General features: G+C 43.8%; 1 protein-coding gene across 4 annotated transcripts in view; it reads left to right on the top strand.

Annotated features, from left to right (window-relative positions):
* CARMIL1 (capping protein regulator and myosin 1 linker 1) overlaps positions 1-22,903 on the top strand; it is a gene marked incomplete at both ends in the record, with an annotated part of 248,123 nt that overhangs the window by 159,131 nt on the left and 66,089 nt on the right. For 3 of the 4 annotated variants that reach the window (XM_080918584.1, XM_080918582.1, XM_080918581.1), the window contains 8 exons: positions 378-482; positions 2,922-2,991; positions 9,612-9,693; positions 10,215-10,314; positions 10,413-10,467; positions 13,683-13,855; positions 15,239-15,307; positions 18,291-18,384. In XM_080918584.1, the coding sequence (XP_080774710.1) occupies positions 378-482; positions 2,922-2,991; positions 9,612-9,693; positions 10,215-10,314; positions 10,413-10,467; positions 13,683-13,855; positions 15,239-15,307; positions 18,291-18,384 (748 nt within the window). Of the gene's footprint in view, positions 1-377; positions 483-2,921; positions 2,992-7,434; positions 7,447-9,611; positions 9,694-10,214; positions 10,315-10,412; positions 10,468-13,682; positions 13,856-15,238; positions 15,308-18,290; positions 18,385-22,903 lie in introns of all 4 variants that reach the window. The other variant, XM_080918583.1, reaches the window with a different exon arrangement.

Raw genomic sequence — 22,903 nt, 5'->3', positions numbered from 1 at the left:
GAGCCTTAGGTTCCGTCTCCAGCACTGTAAAAGACACAAGGCAAACAAGCTAATGAACCATCATCGAGCACTGAGCACCACGGAGACCGTCACGTGGTGAATTACACTCCAGTCTGACCTCATCATCATTTTTAAATGTTTCTTGAAGGTCAGTGGGTGAAAATACAATGGGTTCTTTACATGCCAAGAACGGGACTCAATTGTCCTGTGGGTGTGATAGTCTTACACTCTCGGGTTATCTTTTAGATGCTTGTTTCTTCTTCAGTGTTCTTCTGGGGATATGGCTGACGTGTGAACCTCATCTGTCTGCATACCCGATGAGCAGGATGGACAGGATGCTGCCACTCTTCTGATGCCTGTATCTTTTCTCCCCCCAGGAAAGGAAAAGAAGTTCCTCCATCTTTCAAGCAGTTTTTCAGCAGTTCCCTGGCTTTGATCCAAATCAATCTTTCAGGCACGAAACTGTCTCCTGAGCCCTTGAAGTGAGTGATTCGTTTGTCATCTTCAGAGCTTTCAAAGCTACATTTGTGATTGTGACTGTGCTGCAAGAAAGGGAGGCACAACAGGTCTGTGAGAGAGGCTTCTGAGGCAGGAGAGTGACAGCAGTAGATAGTGCCTGGTGGATATTCTTTTGCTGTGTCCTCTGCTTCAGTCTTTCCTGTGGCTTTTGCACTTCTGTAAAAGATGCCACATAAAAGCTGTGTACTGGACACTGACATAGCTAATGTAAAAGAGTGAAGGAAGTTTGGGATCTTTTCCCAGAGACCACTGTCTCGTTAACCTCTATCCAGCCCACTCTGGACATTCTTTTGTGTATGTTTTAACCAATTTAGCTATTTCTACTACAACTCGTAGTAGTCATGTTTACTATATGTTGTGTCTATACAAGAAAATCAATTTGTAGCAAGGTAGTTACAGAGTGAGAATAGTTAATGCTTGGTTGGTGAGGTGACATGAGTGCATGCATGCGCACGCGCGCGCACACACACACACACACACACACATCAAGATTTGTCTTCTGGTAGCTTATTAAAATGGCTCTCAGGGTTAATATTCTGTAGAGATTCCTTTATACTTTGGTCATATTATTGACAAACTCATTCAGCTAATATTGATTTCGATTCTACAGTGTGCTTAGTCCTTCTTGCTCCAGAGTAGATGAGGAGACTGGCACACTCAGGGTGGTTTTGGTGGTAAATTTACAGCGTTTCCGTTTTCTAAGTGTTGTTGACCTCTGTACATATAGAATGGCTGTGTGTTCACAAGTCCTGAGAATCCCTTGAAGCACAAAACTCTCAGGGACCTGGCAGGAAATAATCCCTTCTTTTCTCACATTCCCTGTGCCCTCACACTCTTTGGGGTAGAGATCCTTTTCCTGGGTGGAGACCCTTTCTCTAGGAGCGTTGGGAACAGGTATCACTCCATTATCCCCCTTCCTCCATACCCCTCCCCCTGCTTCTATGAGGGTGCCCCAGCCCCTCCCACCTCCTCACCCTGATATACCCCACACTGGGGCATTGAACCTTGGCAGGACCAAGGGCTTCTCCTCCTACTAATGCCCAACAGGGCCATCCTCTGCTACATGTGCAGCCGGAGCCATGGGTCCGCCCATGTGTGCTCTTTGGATAGTGGTTTAGTTTCTCGGAGCTCTGGTTGGCTGTTACATTGTTCTTATGGGGTTGTAAATGCCTTCAACACTTTTTCTAATGCCTCCAAGGGAGACCCCTTTCTCAGTCCAATGGCTGGCTGCTATCATCCACCTCTGTATTTGTCAGGATCTGGCAGAGCCTCTCAGGAGACAGCTGTATTAGGGTCCTGTGAGCAAGCACTTCTTGGCATCAGCAATATTGACTGGGTTTGGCGGCTGTATATGGGCTGGATAGATCTCCAGATGGGGTAGTGCGTGTGAGTGTGTGTGTGTGTGTGTGTGTGTGTGTGTGTGCAAGTACCTGAAAATATAACTTGCAGGAATTGGTTCTGAGTTCATTGGACCTGGTGTCTTTACCCACTGAGCCTCTGTTCTGAGAGCTGACGAGCTGCTTGCACACCTGTGGATCCAGCTGTGCTCTGTGGTGCTGGACTTCGAAGAACTCCACTGCTTGTGGCAGTGAAATTGACCTGCTCTCTTAAGAGTTTTGATATCAGGGCAATGAATTGCTCTTCTTATGGAAGAGAGACGACACTTGCCTGGTCCTGCAGGAGGCTGGACTGCCAAGATTCTGGATACAGCTACAAGACATACCTTCTCATCTCCAGGGTGTTTATCTTCACCGGTGTACTCTGTCAGGTGGCTTAATACACTCATCTAGGTCTCCCTTCACCTTCTGGAACACTGCAGGGCCAGACTCCGTTACTGTCTATTTCTCAGGGAAAGCCAGCCTCACCGTGCTATGCTAATAAGTATCACATGGTAACAGTCGAACATTCATTAACGTGGTTCTCAAGCAGATGCAGGTGGGGATTGATCTATGATGAGCACAATGATTTCAGCATGCAATTAGGTGGGCTGTGGGTTTATTTGCATAGGAATATGTTCCCGAGACTTGCATTTATGATAGAGTCAGCTTCTGTCGGACCGAAGAATGCACAAGTGTCATGTGCCCACCGTTGTCAAAATGCAGTTGGCATTTTCAAAAACTGAGAGAGTGTACGGTGCCTGGCCTGTGTTTCAGAAAAGGCTGAGTTTCCAGGCTTTATTCAGTGTGCTTGTTTTCTCTCTCTCTCTCTCTCTCTCTCTCTCTCCTCCCCCCCTCTCTCTCTGTATGTGTGTGTGTGTGTGTGTGTGTGTGTGTGTGTGTGTGTGTGTGTGAGTGTGCACATGTGTGATTGCTTTGTGTTTGTGGGAGACCTTGCCCTTGTGTGCACATCATCACTGTTCTTCATGTGAAATTGTGTCTCATGTGTGTGCCTCTTTTCCCCAGGGCACTGCTCTTGGGCCTGGCCTGCAATCATAGTTTGAAGGGAGTCTCTCTGGATCTCAGCAACTGTGAGGTAAGACCACCCTGACAGAACTGGAATAGATCACAGCCTCAAAACTCAGTCTGCATTCTTCCTGGGCAGTGTAATATTGTGATTCCACAGGGAGACGTGAAGCAGAAAAAGACATTATGCAATTTTATCTACAAGTCACCACAGAACATCGTTCCAATAACATTCGAGTATGCTCTCAATGACTTTCCTCTCGTTCTTAGCGCCTGTTGCCTGAGTGTTTTATGACGTGTCCTCGCCATACAAAGCCATCAGCTAGCTTTGTGTCGTGAAAGGCAGTGCACCGCATTGGCTTCAGGGGATCAGTGTTTAGAGCTGAACTTGGATCTGTGGGGTGTAAAACTGTATGGCTATTGAAAGGGTGGACTCCCGGGTCGGGGATCCTCTGACCTCAAAGTGCAGGTTCTCCGCACTTCCCAGGAAAGGCGACACCCCATATCACTCACGAGAAATGGTCTTGATGCAAAATGCAAGAGGATTTTTATTCCGAGCGCGCTTGGAGCCCACAACCTGTACGCCATGTTGGAGTAGAGGGCTGCGGACCATGAGGGCAGAATCGGGACAGATTTTATATGGCTCACAACAAAGCCCGAGAATCACAAACCAATCATTTCATAACAAAAGCCTGTGAGTTACAACCAATCATTGTAAAACCTGTGAATCACAAACCAATCATTTCCCTATAGTCTCAGAGGTCTGTATTTCTGTGGTCTCCTGGGTGGGGGTGGCAATGGTGGTCAGAAGTCACTAGGGCGGGGGTTAAAGCTCCTTTAGCTTGGGGTCCTTGGAGGAATTAGGCTATATTTTTTTATTCTTTCACTATCTTCTTAATAACTCCTTTTAATATCTTGGTTTAAGACAGGGACATTAAAATATCTCTTAAAATTACATATCAGCCCTGAACACTTCCAATAAAGGAGCCCTCAGAGAAGAATCATGTCTAAATGCCTGTGTGTTAGAGGATGCCTAGACTTTGCTCATTTTGAAACTATCAGTTCATGTGGACGTTGTAAGACAGTCCCCAGCTCCAGACACTTGGCTGCTCGGGGCCTCACTTTGCCTAGTGTACCCTCCTCATCTCTTCTTCCCAGCCAAATGGAGTCTCCATCCCTGATTGTGCCTTTAGGACTGTGGTGCTGTGCCCCTTCCCCCTTTTGGCCCCTGCTAACCCTCTTCCTTGCAAGGCCCTTGAGGACTGAAGTCAAAGCTGGACTTCCTTATGAATCAGACGATGTCATCCTAGGCAGACCGGCTGATGCATTAGTCAGCTCTACTCATGGCTGTGACAAATACCTGATGAAAGGAACTTAGAAGGTTTTATTTTAGCTCACTGTTCAAGGCTGTGGTCATCTCGGGTTGCAGAGAACCAGGCAGCTGTCACATTGTGGCCATAGCCTGGAAGCAGTGAGCCCGAGGGCTGCTGCTGTTTGTTTTCTCCTTTAGTTGAACCCAGGACCCCCAGTTCACAGGATGCTGCCTGCATCATGTGCGACCTTTCCCCCTCAGTTAAACCGATCTGGGAATGCCTCAGCAGACATGCCCAGAAGAGAGCCTTCTAGGTGGTTCCAAATCCAGTCTGGGTTGATAGAGTAGATGAACCATCCACCGATGATGTCACTGAATCTCGGTGTGTGTGTGTGTGTGTGTGTGTGTGTGTGTGTGTGTGTGTGAGAGAGAGAGAGAGAGAGAGAGAGAGAGAGAGAGAGAGAGAGAGAGAGAGAGAGAGAGAAGTAGGATCAGTATTCCCCTAGAAAGCTGTTACAAGATCTGGTTTGGAAACATACCCTACGTCACCCACTGTGGCTGTGTTCTGTCTGCACCTCTGCCTGCCACAGCCCTTCCTTGATATGCAGCGCTCAAACAATTATAAATTTGGTTCTTTCTGCTTTCCTGGCTTTTTAGAAGGCAAGGTTTGTGTAATTCTTGGTTCCCCCATTGCTTTCCAAAATGCCAGGCCCCAAGCTGATGAGAGATACTGAATAAGATTTGCAGACATATAGGAAGAGTTATACATGGTGTTGACAAGCCTGAAACTGTTCCATATGAAATACCAGTGATGGATTTTGTCATTAATTTTGGCATGAAGATCACTATTGAGATCTTACTGTTTCAGAAAAGGAAAACTCCACAAAAGGTAAAAAACAAAGGCAAACTCTAGAATACTCATGTAGCAATGGAGTCGTAAATGTGATCATCGGTCCTCTGTAAAAATAGGCGGGGAGTAGAAACCAACACCAGCAACATACATTTCTCTCATTCACATTTTGCTGAGGTCACGGGGCCGCTAAGGGTCATTCCCTCAGGAACAGGAAGTTGGTGAGACTGTTCTGACCAAGCTACACTAGCTGTGACTCAGCAATGACTTTTTCAGTCTGATAAGGCATTCTTTCGCCAGGATCAGGCCGTGACAGTCATGAGTGATCTGTTGACCCCGTATTCATATGAGGGGATGGTGAAATCGAACACATTTGAAGCAATCCAAAATCTGAAGGTGCTCTTTTAAACACCCTCATTGACAATCATTAGAACATGAATTATGATTAGTTATTTTTGTCTGTTATTTTGAGACAGGACCTTGATCAAAGACAACCAGGAGAACCTGGTTTAAAACTTGTTCTTAATGTCTTCTTGTGTTTTGAAAATCGTCTGAAGGTAATATTACCATATAAAATAACTTTTGTAAGTTAGAATGTCAGGCAGGCCAGGCATGGTGGTGTACCCCTGAAATCCGATCATTAGAAAAATAAGGATACATTTGGGGGTAGAGGGTTCACAGCAGTTTCTAAAGTCAACCTTCAAAGGCACACCTCTGAGCTTCCTGTTTTCTTCTTATGATGATGGGAATTCAGATCGAATGAGTATTTTTGACAGTGGGATCCACCATTCTTATGATACTTTTATCCAAATTTGGGTCTTTGATTTAGGGGTTATAGGACAATTTATAATGCTAATAAAGCAAGCCGTGTGTGTCTCATGCATAGCCTGTGTCCTTCCACAGTTCATAGGACCAGCCGCCATGCTTCCTGGCTACATGTTAAAATGCTGCTCACTAAAATTTGGTGAAGCACAAAATTATCTTCTAAGTGGTTACAGTGTTTTGTTCCACACTTGCTTCCTAGGGCTAGATGTCTAAATGTAACTGCGTTTCAGTGTCTTCCTCTTTGTCCCTTAGTCAACTTCCCCAAGGGGTATTAGGAGTTACAGGGTAACCTGTGTTGGGATACTGGCTGTTTTCAGGTTTTAATGATCAGTTTCCTGTTTTGGGTTAGTTTATGCACTTTTCTCAGAAAGAAACTTTTCTAAATGTAGAAACCTTCTTTTGTTATTAATTTCTCAGTTTCTTAGTCGTAAGCACAGCTTGCTTCAATTTTAGAGTGCTAGTCGGAAGCCTGGAAGAATTCCACACAGCTTTCCCTCCACGATCAGATAAATACAATTTTTAACAGTTTTGAAAGGTATGTTAAAGTTTGTGAGACGGGGTCTCTTGTAGACCAGCCTGTCCTCAGCTTTGCTTCATAGCCAAGGATAGCCCCGAGCTGCTAATCCCTAGAGTAGAGACTGCCAGCATGTGGAACCACATTCGTGTCCCTTGTGACTGCGTTCTCGAGTGGTAGATTTGACTGTTCACTTAGAACTGCATCATCTCCAGTGCTCCACCATCCCGAGTTAGAGGACAGGCTCGTGAGGAAATACAGTTAGCTTCTTCAGTGACGCTGCACCACCGAACTGCTCTCTGACTTTCCTCTCTTGAGACAAGATCTTACACATCTCTGGATAGCCAGGGATTCTCTATGTAGACCAAGCAGACTGACCTCAAATTTGTAGCCATCCATGTGTTGGAATTACAAGTGTGTACAACCACATGGGGCTCTATTTTGCTTTTTATTTTTTTAATTGTCTGTTGGTTATTGTTTGAGTTAAGGTCTTGCTTTCTTGTCCATCCTGGACACTCTAGCTTCAAACTCCACATCATCTACAGTAAGTTCCTGAGTGCTGGGATTATAACTGTACCGCCGCCCACTACCATACCCAGCTCAATCTTGCTTTTTTTTTTTTTTTTAAATAATGCTAGTGTGTGGGATGCAAATGAGCATGCTTTAAAAACCAGTTTTATATTCACATATGCAAACATGGCTCTAATTATGCAAATCTATTTAAAAGGATTTTCATTTTCACTAATGGGAAACTGTTTACTGTTTTGGGACCGCTTTAGCTTTAAGAGAATTCTGGGCACCTAATAACCTATAAATGTAATTGATATTCTTGGTAACTGCAGATGAGTTATTTACATTTCTGGATTGTGTTTGGAAGCACCTTCTAGTTGGAAGTGTTTATTGGAACTGGCGCTTTGGGCGGTGTGTTGTGGAGCCTTCAGCTCTACCTCTGCCTTGTTCGGCCTGCTGCTGCTAATGCTCTTTTGTCTTTTTCCTCTTTGGGCTTCCGTAGCTTGGCCACTGTGTAAGTACTTTTTATGCCAACAATCTAGGATGTGCTCAACTCTTTCACTGTTAAGTGTTGGAGCAACATATTAGTTCTGTGTGTCTGTGTTACGTCACTAAAAATAGTTACAAAGTGAACAGAATCAATCACTATTTGTAATTTGCATTTTCCATTTCTTTAAAAGGAGTGTTTTACTGCACTTTATGATGACAGGGTGTAGGGCCTTTCTTGTACAATTTTATGTCTGCACAGGCGTCACTGTCAGCGCATACACACCGGAAAGGCCAATGAGCTTGGGGTTTTATCTTCTTGTCTCCCTTTGCATGTTCTGAATGTCACGTTGTGTGTTTTGAGGTGTTGGCTTGAGTCACTTCTCCTTTGGCATTGGGCTAGGCAGGCTCCCTTCAAATGTTAACAAAGCCGTGACCGGGGCAATGCGTTCTCAAACAACTACTTATGGTGAAGAACCTGGTCGTTCTTTTTTTTTTCTTCCCGTTTACTTTTAAAATTGCAGTCTCAAAAAAGACACATTATAAAATATATTCAGAATTAATTGCTAGAAAGATCTACAAAGACAAAATATACAAGCCCTTCGTTTTTAATAGTCTGTGCAATAGGCCTGCAATTGTTTTTACAGTCTCTGAGGAGCTTGTATTTAATTTCTAACCTTACCTTAGACAGGAAACAGAGTTTATATATGGATATGAGCCCACAGGTGGCTCTTGAAATAGCATAGTGCTGGAGCCTCTAGAGATGCCAGGGAGAACTGAAGAGATGCCTAAAGGCTTAAGCAACCTCCTAGTTCTGGGTCTTCTGGTCTTTAAGAGTACAAAAGCATGTGTACACACACACACACACATCACCACCACCACCACCACCACCAACAACAACAACAAGCAAACAAACAAATAAATAAATTTAAAATAAAAAGTAAACTAAAATTAAAATTCTTAAAACTTTATGTTGCGGGGAGAAAACAAACAAGGCTTGTATGGAGTTGCCATGGTAACACAGGCTCGCTAGGCATTTGCCAAAGCTAGAGAACACTGAAAATACCCAGCAAAACACAGCAGTTCCTCCACAGCTTTGGAATCTGCATCCGAGAGCTGAGCCACTATGGGTTCAGAATATTTGCAGAAAATGGTGTCTACACTGAACAGATAAGGGCTGTGCCTCTTGCCACCAGTCCCCAGACAGTACAGCCTAGAGGCTCTTCACAGGGCAACGTGTAGGGATGAATGTTAGAGAACCTCACATGCGGCTCCCACATGGTCTATAGGAGGATCTGAGCGTGCTGAATTGTAGTGAGATCCTCAGGAGTCCTGGGAATCAAGCCATCCCTATGGGTGTGGCCCCTGGAGAGTGGGAAGAGTCAGGCACGCACTCTGCTGTAGGGCTGTCCCCTGAGAGACCTCCCTCTGGGTGACTCTCGCCTCAGGCACCTGATAGCAGTTTGCTGTCGCCTTAAGAAGTATGAATAATAGAATTTCCCGAAGTATCCTGTGAACCCCAAAGATCTGTTCTTAACATACAAGAGTGTGCAGCAGAGTTTGCAGGTTTAACTGCAACACATCATAAAACTGGCGTATGAAATATCAAATGAAGATTCTTTAAATTCCTGTATCGATTAGAACGTGTAGGAAATGGTATCTCATGAATCTAGAGTAGAAATTTATATAAATGCTATAAGAATGTTTCATGTCCCTGGGTATTAGTGAAGTCGTAGTAAATGTTAAGTCATCTTCCCCAGTTAGACAATACATCCCCTGAGCAGGAAGGACCACAGGTGGGCACTCTGTATCCTGCAGGGAGACCTTATGGTAGTCTAGTGTTACTGGAGAGTTAAGAAGACTTCATAGGGAAAGACTTGGGTGGCAAGCTTGTCTCCCATGGCCACCGTGCTGTTCCCTAGGATAGATGAAGTCAACCCTTGGAAACGGGCAGTTAAACCTGACCTACCCAACTCCACTATTTTCCCCTTTTCTTTTTTTTAAAGATGCTTGGGATTTGATGCTGGATTCTGTGGTGTAGAAAACAGTATCATTCCTTTACCATTGTAATCACATCCTTCCTCCATTGATAGCGACTGGGAGTTGATGCTTTTAAGACACCGTGTTAGTGGGTTTTCAGGCTCCCCTGCAGCGGAAAGATGGCTTCATCTTGTGTTTGATCTGTTTCTCTAGCTGAGGTCAGGAGGAGCTCAAGTGTTAGAAGGCTGCATCGCTGAAATCCACAACATCACCAGCTTAGATATCTCCGACAACGGTACGTCACAAAAGAAACTCCAATCCTACTGGAATAAGCAAGACTAGAGGAACCGGCCAGCTAGCCACAGCCCAACATACAAATGCTAAAACCCATCATACAGTCTCCTTCCTTCTGTGGTCAAGATGTGAATCCAGTGTTTTTAGATTGTTGGTAGACATGAAATTACTTCAAATGATTTAGTTAATTAACATCATTCCTGCTGGTTTAGTGAGTGACCTGAGCCAGTTAACTTTGCATAGACAGCTTACATACAGTTTGTGGTGGAAGCAGTGTGGTGGGGGAGGGGTTACCGCTCACTAGTATGATGTCTGGATGCAGCCACCGACTGAGAGGAGGCTTAGGTGAGTCTGCAGAAAAGGAGCTCGCTCCTGTGAACTAGAAGGGCACAAAAGAGAGCAGAGAGCTCCGCCGAGGATAAAGGCCAAGGGTTGTGGGGCCCTGAGCTCAGTGAATGCAGCCACCCCACTGTATGACATCACTTGTCACTTGTGTCCTGACTCTATCTGTCCCCTCTCTAGGTTTGGAATCCGACCTATCTACCCTGATTGTGTGGCTCAGTAAAAACAGATCAATACAGCACCTGGCGTTAGGCAGAAATTTTAATAACATGAAATCCAAGTAAGAGTTTTGCCTTTTTATATGACAATGATGAGAATAGCTAACCCCCGACAGCTTTTGATTTCATCCCACTGTCCACGTCTCTAAAATCTCTTTAGAAACCTGACGCCTGTGTTGGACAACTTAGTGCAGATGATCCAAGATGAAGACTCTGTGAGTATCACATGACACACTTTTTACTCGCCTCTTTGTGATTATTTTTATTGGACTGTTGCTGAAAGTACTTTCGGATGATTCACATGTAGCTTTTATCAGTGTTTTAAAAATGCAATATGTTTTAGTAGAGTTTGAATACTTAAAATCCTATTCTTCGGTACGTCATAAAAATTAAAACCAAAAATTTTAGAAAGTATTTATTATTATTATTATTATTATTATTATTATTATTATTATTATTAGTGTGTGTGTGTGTGTGTGTGTGTGTGTGTGTACTCACCTCACAAGTACCATGGCACATGTCCAGGCATCAGAGGACAGCTCTTAGGAGTTGGTTTTTTTCTTCTACCATATGATTCTAGGAGATTCTAGGCTGTGAGTCTTGGCAGCGGGACTTTTATCACTGTGTCTTCTCATTGGCTCAAACTAAGAGATTTTTCAAAGGTATGATTTAACTCTTAAACCCTTCTGCATCCAATCCAGCTAACACAGGAATCTGCAGATTAGCTAACTGGTTGTTTTACCATGTGTTAGACTGAAAAACATCCTGTTTTCAATTTAGACTTTACCAAGTAATTACACAGCTTTCCAGAGAGGGAGGGGGGGAGGTTCCCTCTCTTCCTAAGTGGCTGCTTGAACTCTATTCATTTTTCTTATACTTCTGTGCCTTCTAGTTGCTTCTCAGCAAGACTCAGAGTAAAGGCATTTAATTTCGAGTAGCATTCTACTGTGCATGAGAAAAGGAAACCACGGAACTGATACAGCAGAGGCATTGTTATGAATTCACTCAGTAGAGAGTGTGGTTTCTTGTGTTCCATTTACAAATGCTCCTTAAGACCTTTTCTTTTCAAAGTCCTAGTTAGTCACTAAACACAGTTTCTAAAATTCAAATTCTTGTTGCCATTACAAAGAGCCGCACTGTGGGTGGTATAGTAACTTCTTTCATGAGTCAGGCAAAGTATGTCATGTTCTGAAAAATATCACTTCCATTCTTGAATTTCTGCCAGAGATGATAGATGATTCCATGATATGGGTACGCTGACTTCCCTAAGGCAGCTATGGGTTTGGGCTTCCAGAATTTCTACCCTGCTAGCCCTTCCTTCGCCTGAGAGGTGAAAATTCTGTTTTCTTGATCCTCTGACATGAGGCTGTAATTTCTAACCTTGGCTAAACAATTCAATTAATTATTTAGTGGATTCTACTGTATTGCTGGGCTCTCACCAGCTAATAATTTCAGCATTTATTCCTTTTATGTTAGATCACTAAAGTCAAGGATAGAATGGGCCTGTAATGCCAATTTTATACATTTGAACCACTCTGCGAAATATTAACATATTTCCTGATATTTCCCCATTTTTAAAAGATTTGGGAGCCTCATGTTACAAAATCATACTCAGCATTTATCCCCAAATGTGTGTCTTAGTAAATAATTTAAGAAGTTTTTAAGTTCACGAAGTGTGTATTATTTCAAATTCTGCTTTTTGCTTAAGGGTCTTCAAATGGTTTTGTAGTTTTAGTTTCTTACTTAAAGATAATTTTGATATTTAAAATGCACCTGAAAACACATTTGCAGATGACAAATTTGCTATTTAAATATGAATTCTGCCGAGTTACAAGTTTGATTAGCATGTTGCTAATAACTCTCCAGTGAATGGCTTTTTATTTTTGTGTCACTGAAAATGATGTGGGTTTTTCAAAAGGCAATTACCATCAATTTTTCTTTTACTTCGGAATCTATAATATACAGACCAATTTAAAGTGATTAAGGAGTTGAGCCTCGTGCATTCAAATATTTCTTCCACAGATAACCGATTCCTTTGGGCCTATTTTCGGTTTTACTTAAGTAAGAATTGGACATTCAGAACGTAATCTCCATCTTTGACATTTTGCCCTTTATGGAACACGTTCCCTGACAGCCTGTGGAATATCTTAGTCACCCAGAATTACACACACTGCTCAGTGGGAAAACCCAGATCTTCCATATCTTCAGCTGTAGATGAAGGTGACCACATCCAGACTCACGATATGGTGACAGTGAGCAGCCAGCATGACAGAGAATCTGTTCTGAAGGGTTACCCAGAAAGCCCTGTTGGAATACACGGGGCAGGACGGTTTCCTCCCAGGACGGCCAGCAGCCCGGAGGCTGAGCCTAGACTGAGCGTTAAGCGTTCAGGTGGCGAGGCTGTATGGACACGCAGTGAATCGGAAGAGCTGCCTCGTAAATATGGATGCAGTTCGGGGCCCCGCTGTCCCGGTTACTCTTAACTGTCAGTTTGTGGATCAGAATCTGAATGTAGCTTAGAGGTCTGGCAGGTTCCCGGAACGGGAAAGAGGCTGCGGCAGGTCACGCTGGTAGTGGTGGAACTGAGTGTAGAAACGGTGAGACGTGAGGACTGCTTTCTGTGAGCTCATGTTGCTTGTTTTTTTTTTTTTTTTTTTTTTTTTTAACATTGGATTGCCCGAGTCTGAGAATTTTCCATTGTTTTCCATTTATCTCAATGTAGAAAAGTAAGAACACTGTACACGTAGCTTTCTGGCTGAGACGACATCGCCTTAGCCACCAGCAGCCTCTTTTACTTGCTTGTTTGACTCTTGACGGATGGGCTGTTGCCTTCCGAATGTCCTGGGCTAAGTCTGAGCAGCAGTGTGTGACGTGTGGGTGTCAAGGATGGTGGTGTAGTCGCTCGGTAGCACTGAGTCACAAGATAGTTCTCTGCTGATATTTGAGAGTCTAATTTTTTTCTTCCTTCTCTTTTTTTTTTTTTTAAAATACAAGGTCTCCTACAGTATAGTCTGGCCACAATCTATCCCCTCTCACCGCCACCTCTACCTCCCAGGTGCTGAGATTTCAGATATGAGCCACCATGCCTGATGTCTAAATTTTAACTCCATCCCCTTCACCCTGTCCTTGTATGTCATTGGTAGATGTACCTCCTCTTTCATACATGTTGGTGCATGACCAGTACGGCACGGTGGAGCAGGCACAGGCAGAAGCAGTAGATGTTCAGCAGTGAAGCACCAGTTCACTCAGGAAGTCTAATGTCAGAACCTTCTGGTTCCACCCTCGCCTGAACCCGTGGCTTTAGACAGCTATCCCCAAAGCAGACAGTTCAATGAGTCCCATCCCCAGTTCTCTGTGGAGAGTTGGGAGAGTGGTCATTGCTTTGACGAAACTGTTCAGTGCTGTGTGTTGTCTGTCTTCCATCCCTCAGCCTCTGCAGTCCTTGTCCCTGGCTGACTCGAAACTCAAGGCTGAGGTCACCATCATCATCAATGCCCTAGGCAGCAACACCTCCCTGACCAAAGTGGACATCAGTGGGAATGGAATGGGGGATATGGGAGCGAAGATGCTGGCCAAGGCTCTACAGATCAACACCAAACTCAGGTAGGCACCACTGTCCTGACCCTGAGGGCTAGGTGCCCCTTCTGGGGGAGTCTGGGCCTCCCAGGGTACCGGCTGGAAAGAAAGTATTTACCAGAGCACTAGGTTGGGATTCCTGAAGCACATAGCATTTCCTCTGATGTTTGTCTTCACAAGTCCTCTATGATGTAAAACCCTGACAGACTGTTGTAGTTTTTTCTTCAATGCAGTCTTGACATCTAATCAGGGAGATGATGTCAGTAAGAAGCAGGGGGGAGTTTTGCAGGCCATGCTGAGGGAGCAGACCTGGACAACCTGTGTCTTTTAGTGACAGGCCACATTTTTAAGAGATGCATCCTTAGGCGATATAGCTGTGCAAGCATCACAGAGGGGCTTGCACAAAAGAAACTGTTCATGATATCCCTGGGCAACATAGTGGTCCATGTTCTTATATGGTACATGACCATGTGTGGTTGTAGGTCTGAGGCCTTTCCTCCACTCCACAACTCCATCATAAAGACTTAAAACATAAGGGCACAAGAAGTATGCTTTTCAAAGGCTGGCTCCCCGGGGGAACTGTTTCTGTTTCTTGGTCAGAGCCTGGAGGTTTTGTGCACATAACTCTCCTTGGCTCCATTGTTGTCTATTCCTCGGAGCGGTCCGGATTTACCACAACAGGGAAATGAGAAAAAAATGAGAATGAGCAAGGTTCTCTCGGTTTTTGAGGATAGAGATGGTCTCGGACTTGAAGACATGTATGTTGGACACAGGGCTGGGCAGTGTCTTTGGTCAGGGGCTTTAGTTTCTGTGTGAATATGAGGATGCCATCTGGAGAACAGAGGGACCAAGTCCATTCGTTGCTATCTGGTCTGACTTTTTAGTTATTACAATAAATTAACATATTTTCTGTGTGCTTTTGGGTATAATATTTCAAAAATACTTGTGTGATATCTGTGTTAAGCTATTATATAGGGTCTGAGTCTATAGCTCAGTAGCATAGTGCATGCTTAACATGCATGACATCATGGGTTCAACACCAGCTAGCTAGCTAGATAGACAGTATTGGGTGAGATTTTTGTTTTGGTGAAACAAATGAATGTTATTCCTTGCTTACATAATGTCATTAAAATGTTTATAAGCATGTTCTGCCAATGGCATACTAGCACATGCAGCCAAAGATAGCTATGAATTCAGTCCAACATATACTCTTACATTTACTTAAGACATTATGACATTTCTACAACATTAAGTAACATTACATGGTATGAGTGTTGTGTCAGGATGTCAAGGAGCCAGATGTGCCTAGAAATAGTATTGATTCCCGGAGCTTTATCTGGGGGAGAGGGGAAGGGTCATCCTGGCTACACCTCGGAATCTGACTGGTGACATGGTTTTATTTCCAAACAGGACAGTCATCTGGGACAAAAACAACATTACCGCACAAGGCTTCCAAGATATAGCCGTTGCTATGGAAAAGTAAGTTTTAATTAGGACTCTTCTCTGGGGTAAAACTGAAGAGCCAGTGGCATTGGTGCCACCTGTGGGGTAAGAGAGGAAACTGTAGGTAGAGATCAGATCTCTAGAGACCAGCCATGGAATTGGGAATTCGAGGGGCTGGTGGGGGCAAGCTGTGGTCTATAGTCCAGAAAATAAAAGTGAAATCGATTAATCAGTCCCAGGTTTATTTGTTTGAGGTTGTTACGACTTATTGTTCATTGCTGCCAAATGTACTTTTCTGGTCAATGAAATGAAGAAGTAACAATTCTAGGCGTGGAAGAAAATATTTGTAGCCTCTAGTCTTTTCTGTTTTGGCTAGTGTTAGACTAAGAAATGAATCAATGTTTCTGAAGAAGAGCAAAACCTCATATGGAGAATCCATGTACCCTTGTTAACCTTAAGCAACTCATAGAGGTAGAGGTGAGGCAAACAGGGAAAATTCAAGAGCTTAGTGGACAGGAAGTTCTTTGTCTTAGGTTCCTGAGGCAGAATTTGTATTGGTGCAGGTGCCAGTTTGTCTGTCCAGAGCCTCTTGTCTTAACTGTTACAGCCTTAAAAAAATGTTTAAGACGACATTTCCTAGAACCTCTAGAATCAGAAGGAGCTGTGTCACTAATTATGTGACTTACAGGCAGAAGCCTTCACCCTCCCTCACTAATCCCTGGCTCTGTGGTGACAGGAACATGACCCCTGGCTACCATCATATTTCTGAAAGGCTCTAAGCAGATTCTGAGCCTTAGAAAGGAGATGGTCTAAACAGGAGACGGGGCTGCTGTGGAGAAACCCTTTCCCAAGGAAAGGGAGGATGCTCCCACTGTCCTGCATCATTCCCTATCCCCAGCCCCCACCGTAAAGACCTGCTGGAAGGAGCTTCAGGCTCCATGTGCTGTCTCCGCCCCGTCAGGAAGAATATTATGTACCTCACTTCTTCATTTATTCTTTATTTTTTTCCAAGTGAGAGGATCAGAGTTAATGTTCTTCAAGTGTTTTCATTGTTGTTTTTTGAGACAGTTTTGCTATGTAACCCCAGCTGGCCTTGAACATACAGAGATCCACTTGCCTCCATCTCCTAAGTGTGGGGATGAAAGATGTGTACCATGACCAACCCCAAATACCTTCTGGCCCAAAGCCACATGCTCCTACTTGAACCAGGAAATTGGGGTGGAAATCAGAAGGATTCAGTTCCAAGGTGTCCCCTAATCTCCACTTTGAGACCTTGTCTTGGTATATAGACCATAATGACCTCAGACTTGGAGCAGTCCTCTTTCCTCTGCCTTAGAGTTCTGGAATTCCAGGCAAGTGCCATGCCTGGCTCCCTTCTCTCTTTATAGTGACCCAGGCCATTGCAGAGTGTGGGTGAGGAAGCGTATCACATCACAGTACCCTTCCTCTCTCTGTGACTGCAGAACTACCTGTGTCTGCTGCTACTCTGTCCCTAGAGTAGGAACAGTGATTTTCACTGTGTTCAGGTCACAACAGCCATCCCAAAGCTTATGGAGCACTGCCAGTCCGGGCTGGCACTTAAGAGTGGCCAGGGGCGCACCTACTCAGTTCTCAGCATCTCCAGGTGGATATCGATTGTCTCTGAGTCAGTCAGTTATATACACTGTGCTCCCAGGTGCCAACACTTCCATATGACTGGTGTGTAAGTACACCGTGCTAGTCTGTGATGTGGTAAAAATTGGATGCAGGGAAGTTTATAAAAAAGATTTACTGTCTTTTCATTGCCTTTGGCTGGTTCCTTTTTTAAACAAACAACTTTGTAAAACATACCAACATAGTAACTAAAGTCAAAGGGGATGGCAGCCTTCCTTTGCTTAAGTCTATATGGAAACACTCTAGCGAGTGAACTGGGCACCTGTTTTCTCTGAGGAAACAGCCATCTAAATCCTGCTGCTAACAAAATGACTATATGTTTATTTTTCATTTTCTCATGGTTATTGGCTTATTGTGGGGTGGGTTAGTTGCTAAGGTACTGTTTCAGTGACAGCCTTTCAGAGGAGATCTAAAGCATGACATTGGTGTCACTCCATTGGATGTGGTGGATGCCCAGGTTACCACCAATTAGCCAAAGGTCATTCTTTGGCTGATTTTGTGGGCAAGCTGTACAGGGATTGGGACACCTAGGCAGGCACACCATCCTGGGTCTCATTATAGAGATGTTCCCCTCTCATGGAGTTAGTTACCCAAAGGGTACAGGATAGCACAGATTATTTTTGTGGATAGTAATCGTTTGGCATCTTTTTGGTCTCCATGTTTCCTTTTTGTATCCATTTTGGTCTGACTATCACATATGGGTTGCCAGCTACCTTCAGTTCAGCGGATAGCTGAAACCATAAAACCTGTTGTAGACTTTCTGGACTTTTTCTCCACCCATCTTTCTTGTCCCTAGGTGAAGATTTTGTTTTTCATGTTAATTCAAAATGAAAAGCAAAACTGCACGTCTCACCAATCCCCATGTCTATTTTGTGGGACAGTGCAAGTCAGTGGAGTCCTCTAGCCTCAGTGCATATGGATAGCAAAGGCCACTCTGCCCTGTAGGTGGCTGGGTGACTTAGAGTAGTGTTTTGTTTGTTTTGTGAGGTCTGGACTTACTTTGTAGCCTTGGTTGACCTGATACCTTGTGTGTAGCCCAGGCTGGCTGCAAACTCAAAGCAATCCTCCTGCCTCAACCTTCCCAGTTCTAGGATTACAAGTATATATCAGTCTAGCAAGGATAAAACAAGATATTCTTTTGTTTGTTTGTTCGTAAGTGACAGCATCTAAGTGACCCTGGTGTAGACCAGGTTGGCCTTAAACTCACAGAGATCTGTCTGCCTCTGTCCCCTGAATGCTGGGGCGTGTACCACCATATCTAGCTTTTTAAAGATAGTTTTGGAACTACCATTTTAGATCTAAAATGTGTTGAATTAAGGTAACAGAAAGTCATTTTAGAATATTTGGGTTTTGCTCCTTTCTTCAGGAACTACACACTGAGATTTATGCCAATTCCGATGTATGATGCTTCTCAAGCTCTTAAAACAAACCCTGAGAAAACCGAAGAGGCTCTGCAGAAGGTAAGGAGACCGACAAGCGTTGAGTTTATTAGGTTCACATTTATATTTTAATACCTGTTCTGAACATATGAACTATGACTGTTTCATAAAGCTTTTTAAAACCACGTACTCCTAAGGTCATGACTAGCATAATTCTTGACTGGGATTGGAAAAAAAAATAATGCGAACTGAAAACTTTTAAGAACATTTAGTAGAATAGAATAACATTGTTATGGTATCAACATGCCCATCCCTGGAGCATGTGGGGAGCTGAGGCATCTGTTGCCCTATGGATTTCCTATATCCTTATCTTTGAGTGTTTTTGTTAGTTGGTTGGTTGATTGGTTGGTTGGTTGGTTGGTTGGTTGATTGGTTGGTTGGTTGGTTGGTTGGTTGGTTGGTTGGTTGGTTGGTTGATTGGTTGATTGGTTGGTTGATTGGTTGGTTGGTTGGTTGGTTGGTTGGTTGGTTGGTTGGTTGGTTGATTGGTTGGTTGGTTGGTTGGTTGGTTGGTTGATTGGTTGGTTGGTTGGTTGGTTGGTTGGTTGGTTGGTTGGTTGATTGGTTGGTTGGTTGGTTGGTTGGTTGGTTGGTTGGTTGGTTGATTGGTTGATTGGTTGGTTGGTTGGTTGGTTGGTTGGTTGATTGGTTGGTTGGTTGGTTGGTTGGTTGGTTGGTTGGTTGATTGGTTGGTTGGTTGGTTGGTTGGTTGGTTGGTTGGTTGGTTGATTGGTTGATTGGTTGGTTGGTTGGTTGGTTGGTTGGTTGGTTTTGTTTCTGTCTTTTGAGACAAGGTTCCATGCAGCCTCAAACTTACTATGTATCAGAAGATGACCTGACCTGATTATTCTCCCTCCATTTCTCAGGGGGTAGGATTGCAAACATCCCTTGCTTCTTATGGCTACATCTCTCTTCAGTTTAGATGAGCTCATATGTTCTACTTTTACTCCGATGCTTTCTCTAAGGTTTTTGAAATTCTTTATTCCTCTTTGTCCTCTCTCTTTGATGGTAGCAGCCTCTTTCAGACCCAAAGCTGATTTCTTCTTTCTCACACATGCCTTAGCTAAGGCCTGCCCAGTTTGCCAGATTCTGTACTCTAAAACTCTGTGCTCATTTTCCAGCCCTTGTTAATAAGATACTTATCTTCAAGACTTCATCTCCCACCACAATCCTGCCTCCTTTGGTAGCTCCTGTCTTTTCCCCATGTTAGAAAAACTAGGTACCATCCTTTATGGCAAATCTGAATAGGGCGAACCTCTATGCCATCCTTCACTAGCTGCTTTGCAGATAAATGAAGCTTGGTGTCCCCAACATAAGATGCAGATGTATCTAGGGTTTGCCTTCTGCATGTCTCATCCTCCATCTATTCCCAGCTCTGAGTCTTTATTTTGTTTTATTCATGACACTGCGGTGTTGCACCTACGGCACAACTAAGTCTGTTTGTACTAGCTTTTCTGATCATTGAGGTTTGAGAACCATTGCTTTTCTATGGGCAGGACTCAGCTCTTCCTACAGTACTGTGTTTGGCTATTGGGTTTGAAATCTAGTGTCTAGAGCACCCAGAGTGAGGCCATGGGGGCAGTTCACTCCACTGACAGATCGCCTTCCTGGCACTTCCAAACCTGGACTTCAGTTACTCACCTCTTTACTTTCCTAACAGACTCTTTTACTTTCTGTTGCTGGAATAAAAACGCCACCACCAAAGCCGGTTTGAAGGAAACAGGATTTAGTTTGGCTTTTGGTTCCAGAGCGATTGAGTTCATAATGGAGAGGAAGACCTGAGAGCAGGCAAGGGGAGCACGGAGGCGGGGCAGGAAGAGGATCACATTCCTACCCACACAGAGGGGAAGCAGACAGGCAGAACAGGAAGTAAGGCAGGCCTGTGAACCCTCAACCCCTGCCGATCCCCTGTGATGTACTTCTTTCAGCAAAGCTGCACCACCAGCTGAGGACCAAGTATTGAAGAGATTGAGGTTACAGGGGCCCTTTCTCCTCAATCCACACAGACTAGGAGCTTCCTGAAGGAAAAGGCCGTGTTTCCATTCTCCTCAGTCATCAAATGTTTCAGAATGCATGCCTAGACCCTTCTTAGCCCTTTTAAATAACAATGAATACTAAGAAGTGTCAGGGAAAGATCTAGAATGGCAAATGAAATTGTCACTAAGAAATTGTGTTGGATTAGACCCCCACTGCCAAATCCAGCTGGGAAGTCAAGACAAAAGCCAAGGCATGCTTGCTCTTCAGATGGAAAAAAGCATCAAAGAGGAAATTAAGGCAAAATAAAGTGCAAAGAACTACTAGCAGCAGTGTGCTGGATGTCAGTCCTAATGTGTCACATGAGGTGACTGGGTGACCTCAGATGTGTTAAATGTCATACTGTGAGGTGTGAGATGACAGACTGTCACAGGGTGTGGAGATGCAAAGTAATTGGATGCCTTAGTGCACAGTGACTTGAGGGATGTGACAGCATTGTGAGGAAGGGTGGAGGGGCTAGCAGTCCTGACAAGGGATTGCACGTCTGGTGAAATGTGTAATGCCACTTGGAAGGGGATCTGATTCTGTCATAAACGTGTATTGCAGACATAAAAACAAATGCTGAAAAAAAAATTAATGAATACCTGAAATGTTTCCAGTTGGAGATTTTTTTAAAGATTTATTTATAAGTACACTGTAGCTGTTTTGAGACCCACCAGAAGAGGGCGTCAGATCTCATAGACGGTTGTGAACCACCATGTGGGTGCTGGAATTAGAACTCACGGCCTCTGGAAGGGCAGGCAGTCAGTGCTCTTAACCACTGAGACACATCTCCAGCCCCCAGTTGGAGATTTTTTGCGGGGAGAGGGGTGAATCTTGGGAATGTTGGCTTGTGTGTAATAAAATACTGTGGGGTTAAGAGCCAGGTCTACATATGGGTTTGTGTATGCCTTGTATGTGTCTTGTACACATGCTCCATGAAGACTTATGCACTGCCTTTGGTGCGTTTTCTTCTTACCACAGCCCACCACCTGAGGTCAGATGGGAACATCTCCCCTTAGACTAACATGCCAACTTTGACTTAGAAAATTCTGGATATTAGAATATTTCGGGGACTGATTTGTGGGTTCTAAATATTCATTTTATAAATCTGATCGGCTTGAGAAGAGATGAAAAATAAAAATCAGGTTAATCTTTGGAGAAGACAAAAAGGACAAAAAGGCCACCATGAAAACTATGTTACAAGTAGCAGCTACGTATCTAGTCCCATGAAGACACACCGTGCATGAAAAAAAAAAAAACAAACAAAAGGCGTAGGAAACATGTTGTGGTGGCACGGGCTGATATCCTAACACTTGGGGTACTGAGGCAGGAGGATGAGAAGTTCAAGGCTACTCTTAGCTACATAGTGGGTGGAGGTCTCCCTGGAATACATGGGACTATGTCCAGATGAAACAGTAGAAAACAGACAAGATGACTGAAGTGCACTTGCTTGTGGGCTTTTTTTTGGGGGGGGCTACTTTGTGCTTTGAATGTATTGGGTTTTCCTGCTCAAGTGAGACTGTTTTCATCTCGACAGCTAGATCCTGTCTTTAGGGGAATAAATTGCCCAAATGGTCTACTTACTTTAACTTTTCTAAAAACAAAATATATTAAATCTTTACAAATTGTTTTTCAATGCAAATGTTCATCATTTTTATTTTTTAATTAATTTTTATTGGATATTTTATTTATTTACATTTCAAATGTTATCCCTTTTCCAAGTTTCCCCATTAGAAATCTTCCAGGCCATCCTTCCTTCCCCCTTGCTTCTAGGAGAGGCTCTCGAATTCACCCACCCACTTCCACCTCAACACCCTGGCATTCCCCTACACTGGGGTAGCAAGCCTTCCGAGAACCAAGGGCTTTTCCTCCCATTGATGTCTTTCAAGGCCATCTTCTGCTGCTCATGCAGCTGGAGGCATGGGTCCCTCCGTATGTACTCTTTGGTTGGTGATTTAGTTGCTGAGAGCTCTGAAGGGTCTGGTTGGTTGATATTGTTGTTCTTCCTAAGGGTTGCAAACTCCTTCAGCTCCTTCAGTCCTTTCTCCTACTCCTCCATTGGCAACCCTGTGCTCAGTCCAGTGCTTGGCTGTGAACATCCGCCTCTGTATTTTTCAGACACTGACAAAGCATCTCAGGAAACAACTGTCAGGCTCTTGTTGGCAATCACTTCTTGGCATCAGCAATAGTGACTGGGTTTGGTGTCTGGCTATGGGATGGAGCGCCAAGTGGTGCAGTCTCTGCATGGCCTTTATTTCAGTCTCTGCTCTACACTTTGTCTTCATATTTTCTCTCTTGCATATTTTGTTCCTTCTTCTAAGAAGAATTGAGGCATCCACACTTTGGTCTTTCTTCTTCTTGAACTTCATGTGGTCTGTGAATCGTATCTTGGCTATTTTGAGCTTTCAGGCTAATATCCACTTATCAGTGAGTGCATACCATGTGCGTTCTTTTGTGACTGGGTTACCTCACTCAGGATGACTATTTTCTAATTTTAACCATTTGCCTAAGAATTTCATGAAGT

This window comes from Micromys minutus (genome assembly GCF_963924665.1).
Source record: "Micromys minutus genome assembly, chromosome: 6".
NCBI lineage: Eukaryota > Metazoa > Chordata > Mammalia > Rodentia > Muridae > Micromys > Micromys minutus.
The sequence above is the reverse complement of the archived record's forward strand: the minus strand, read 5'-3'. Positions and strand labels throughout refer to the sequence as shown.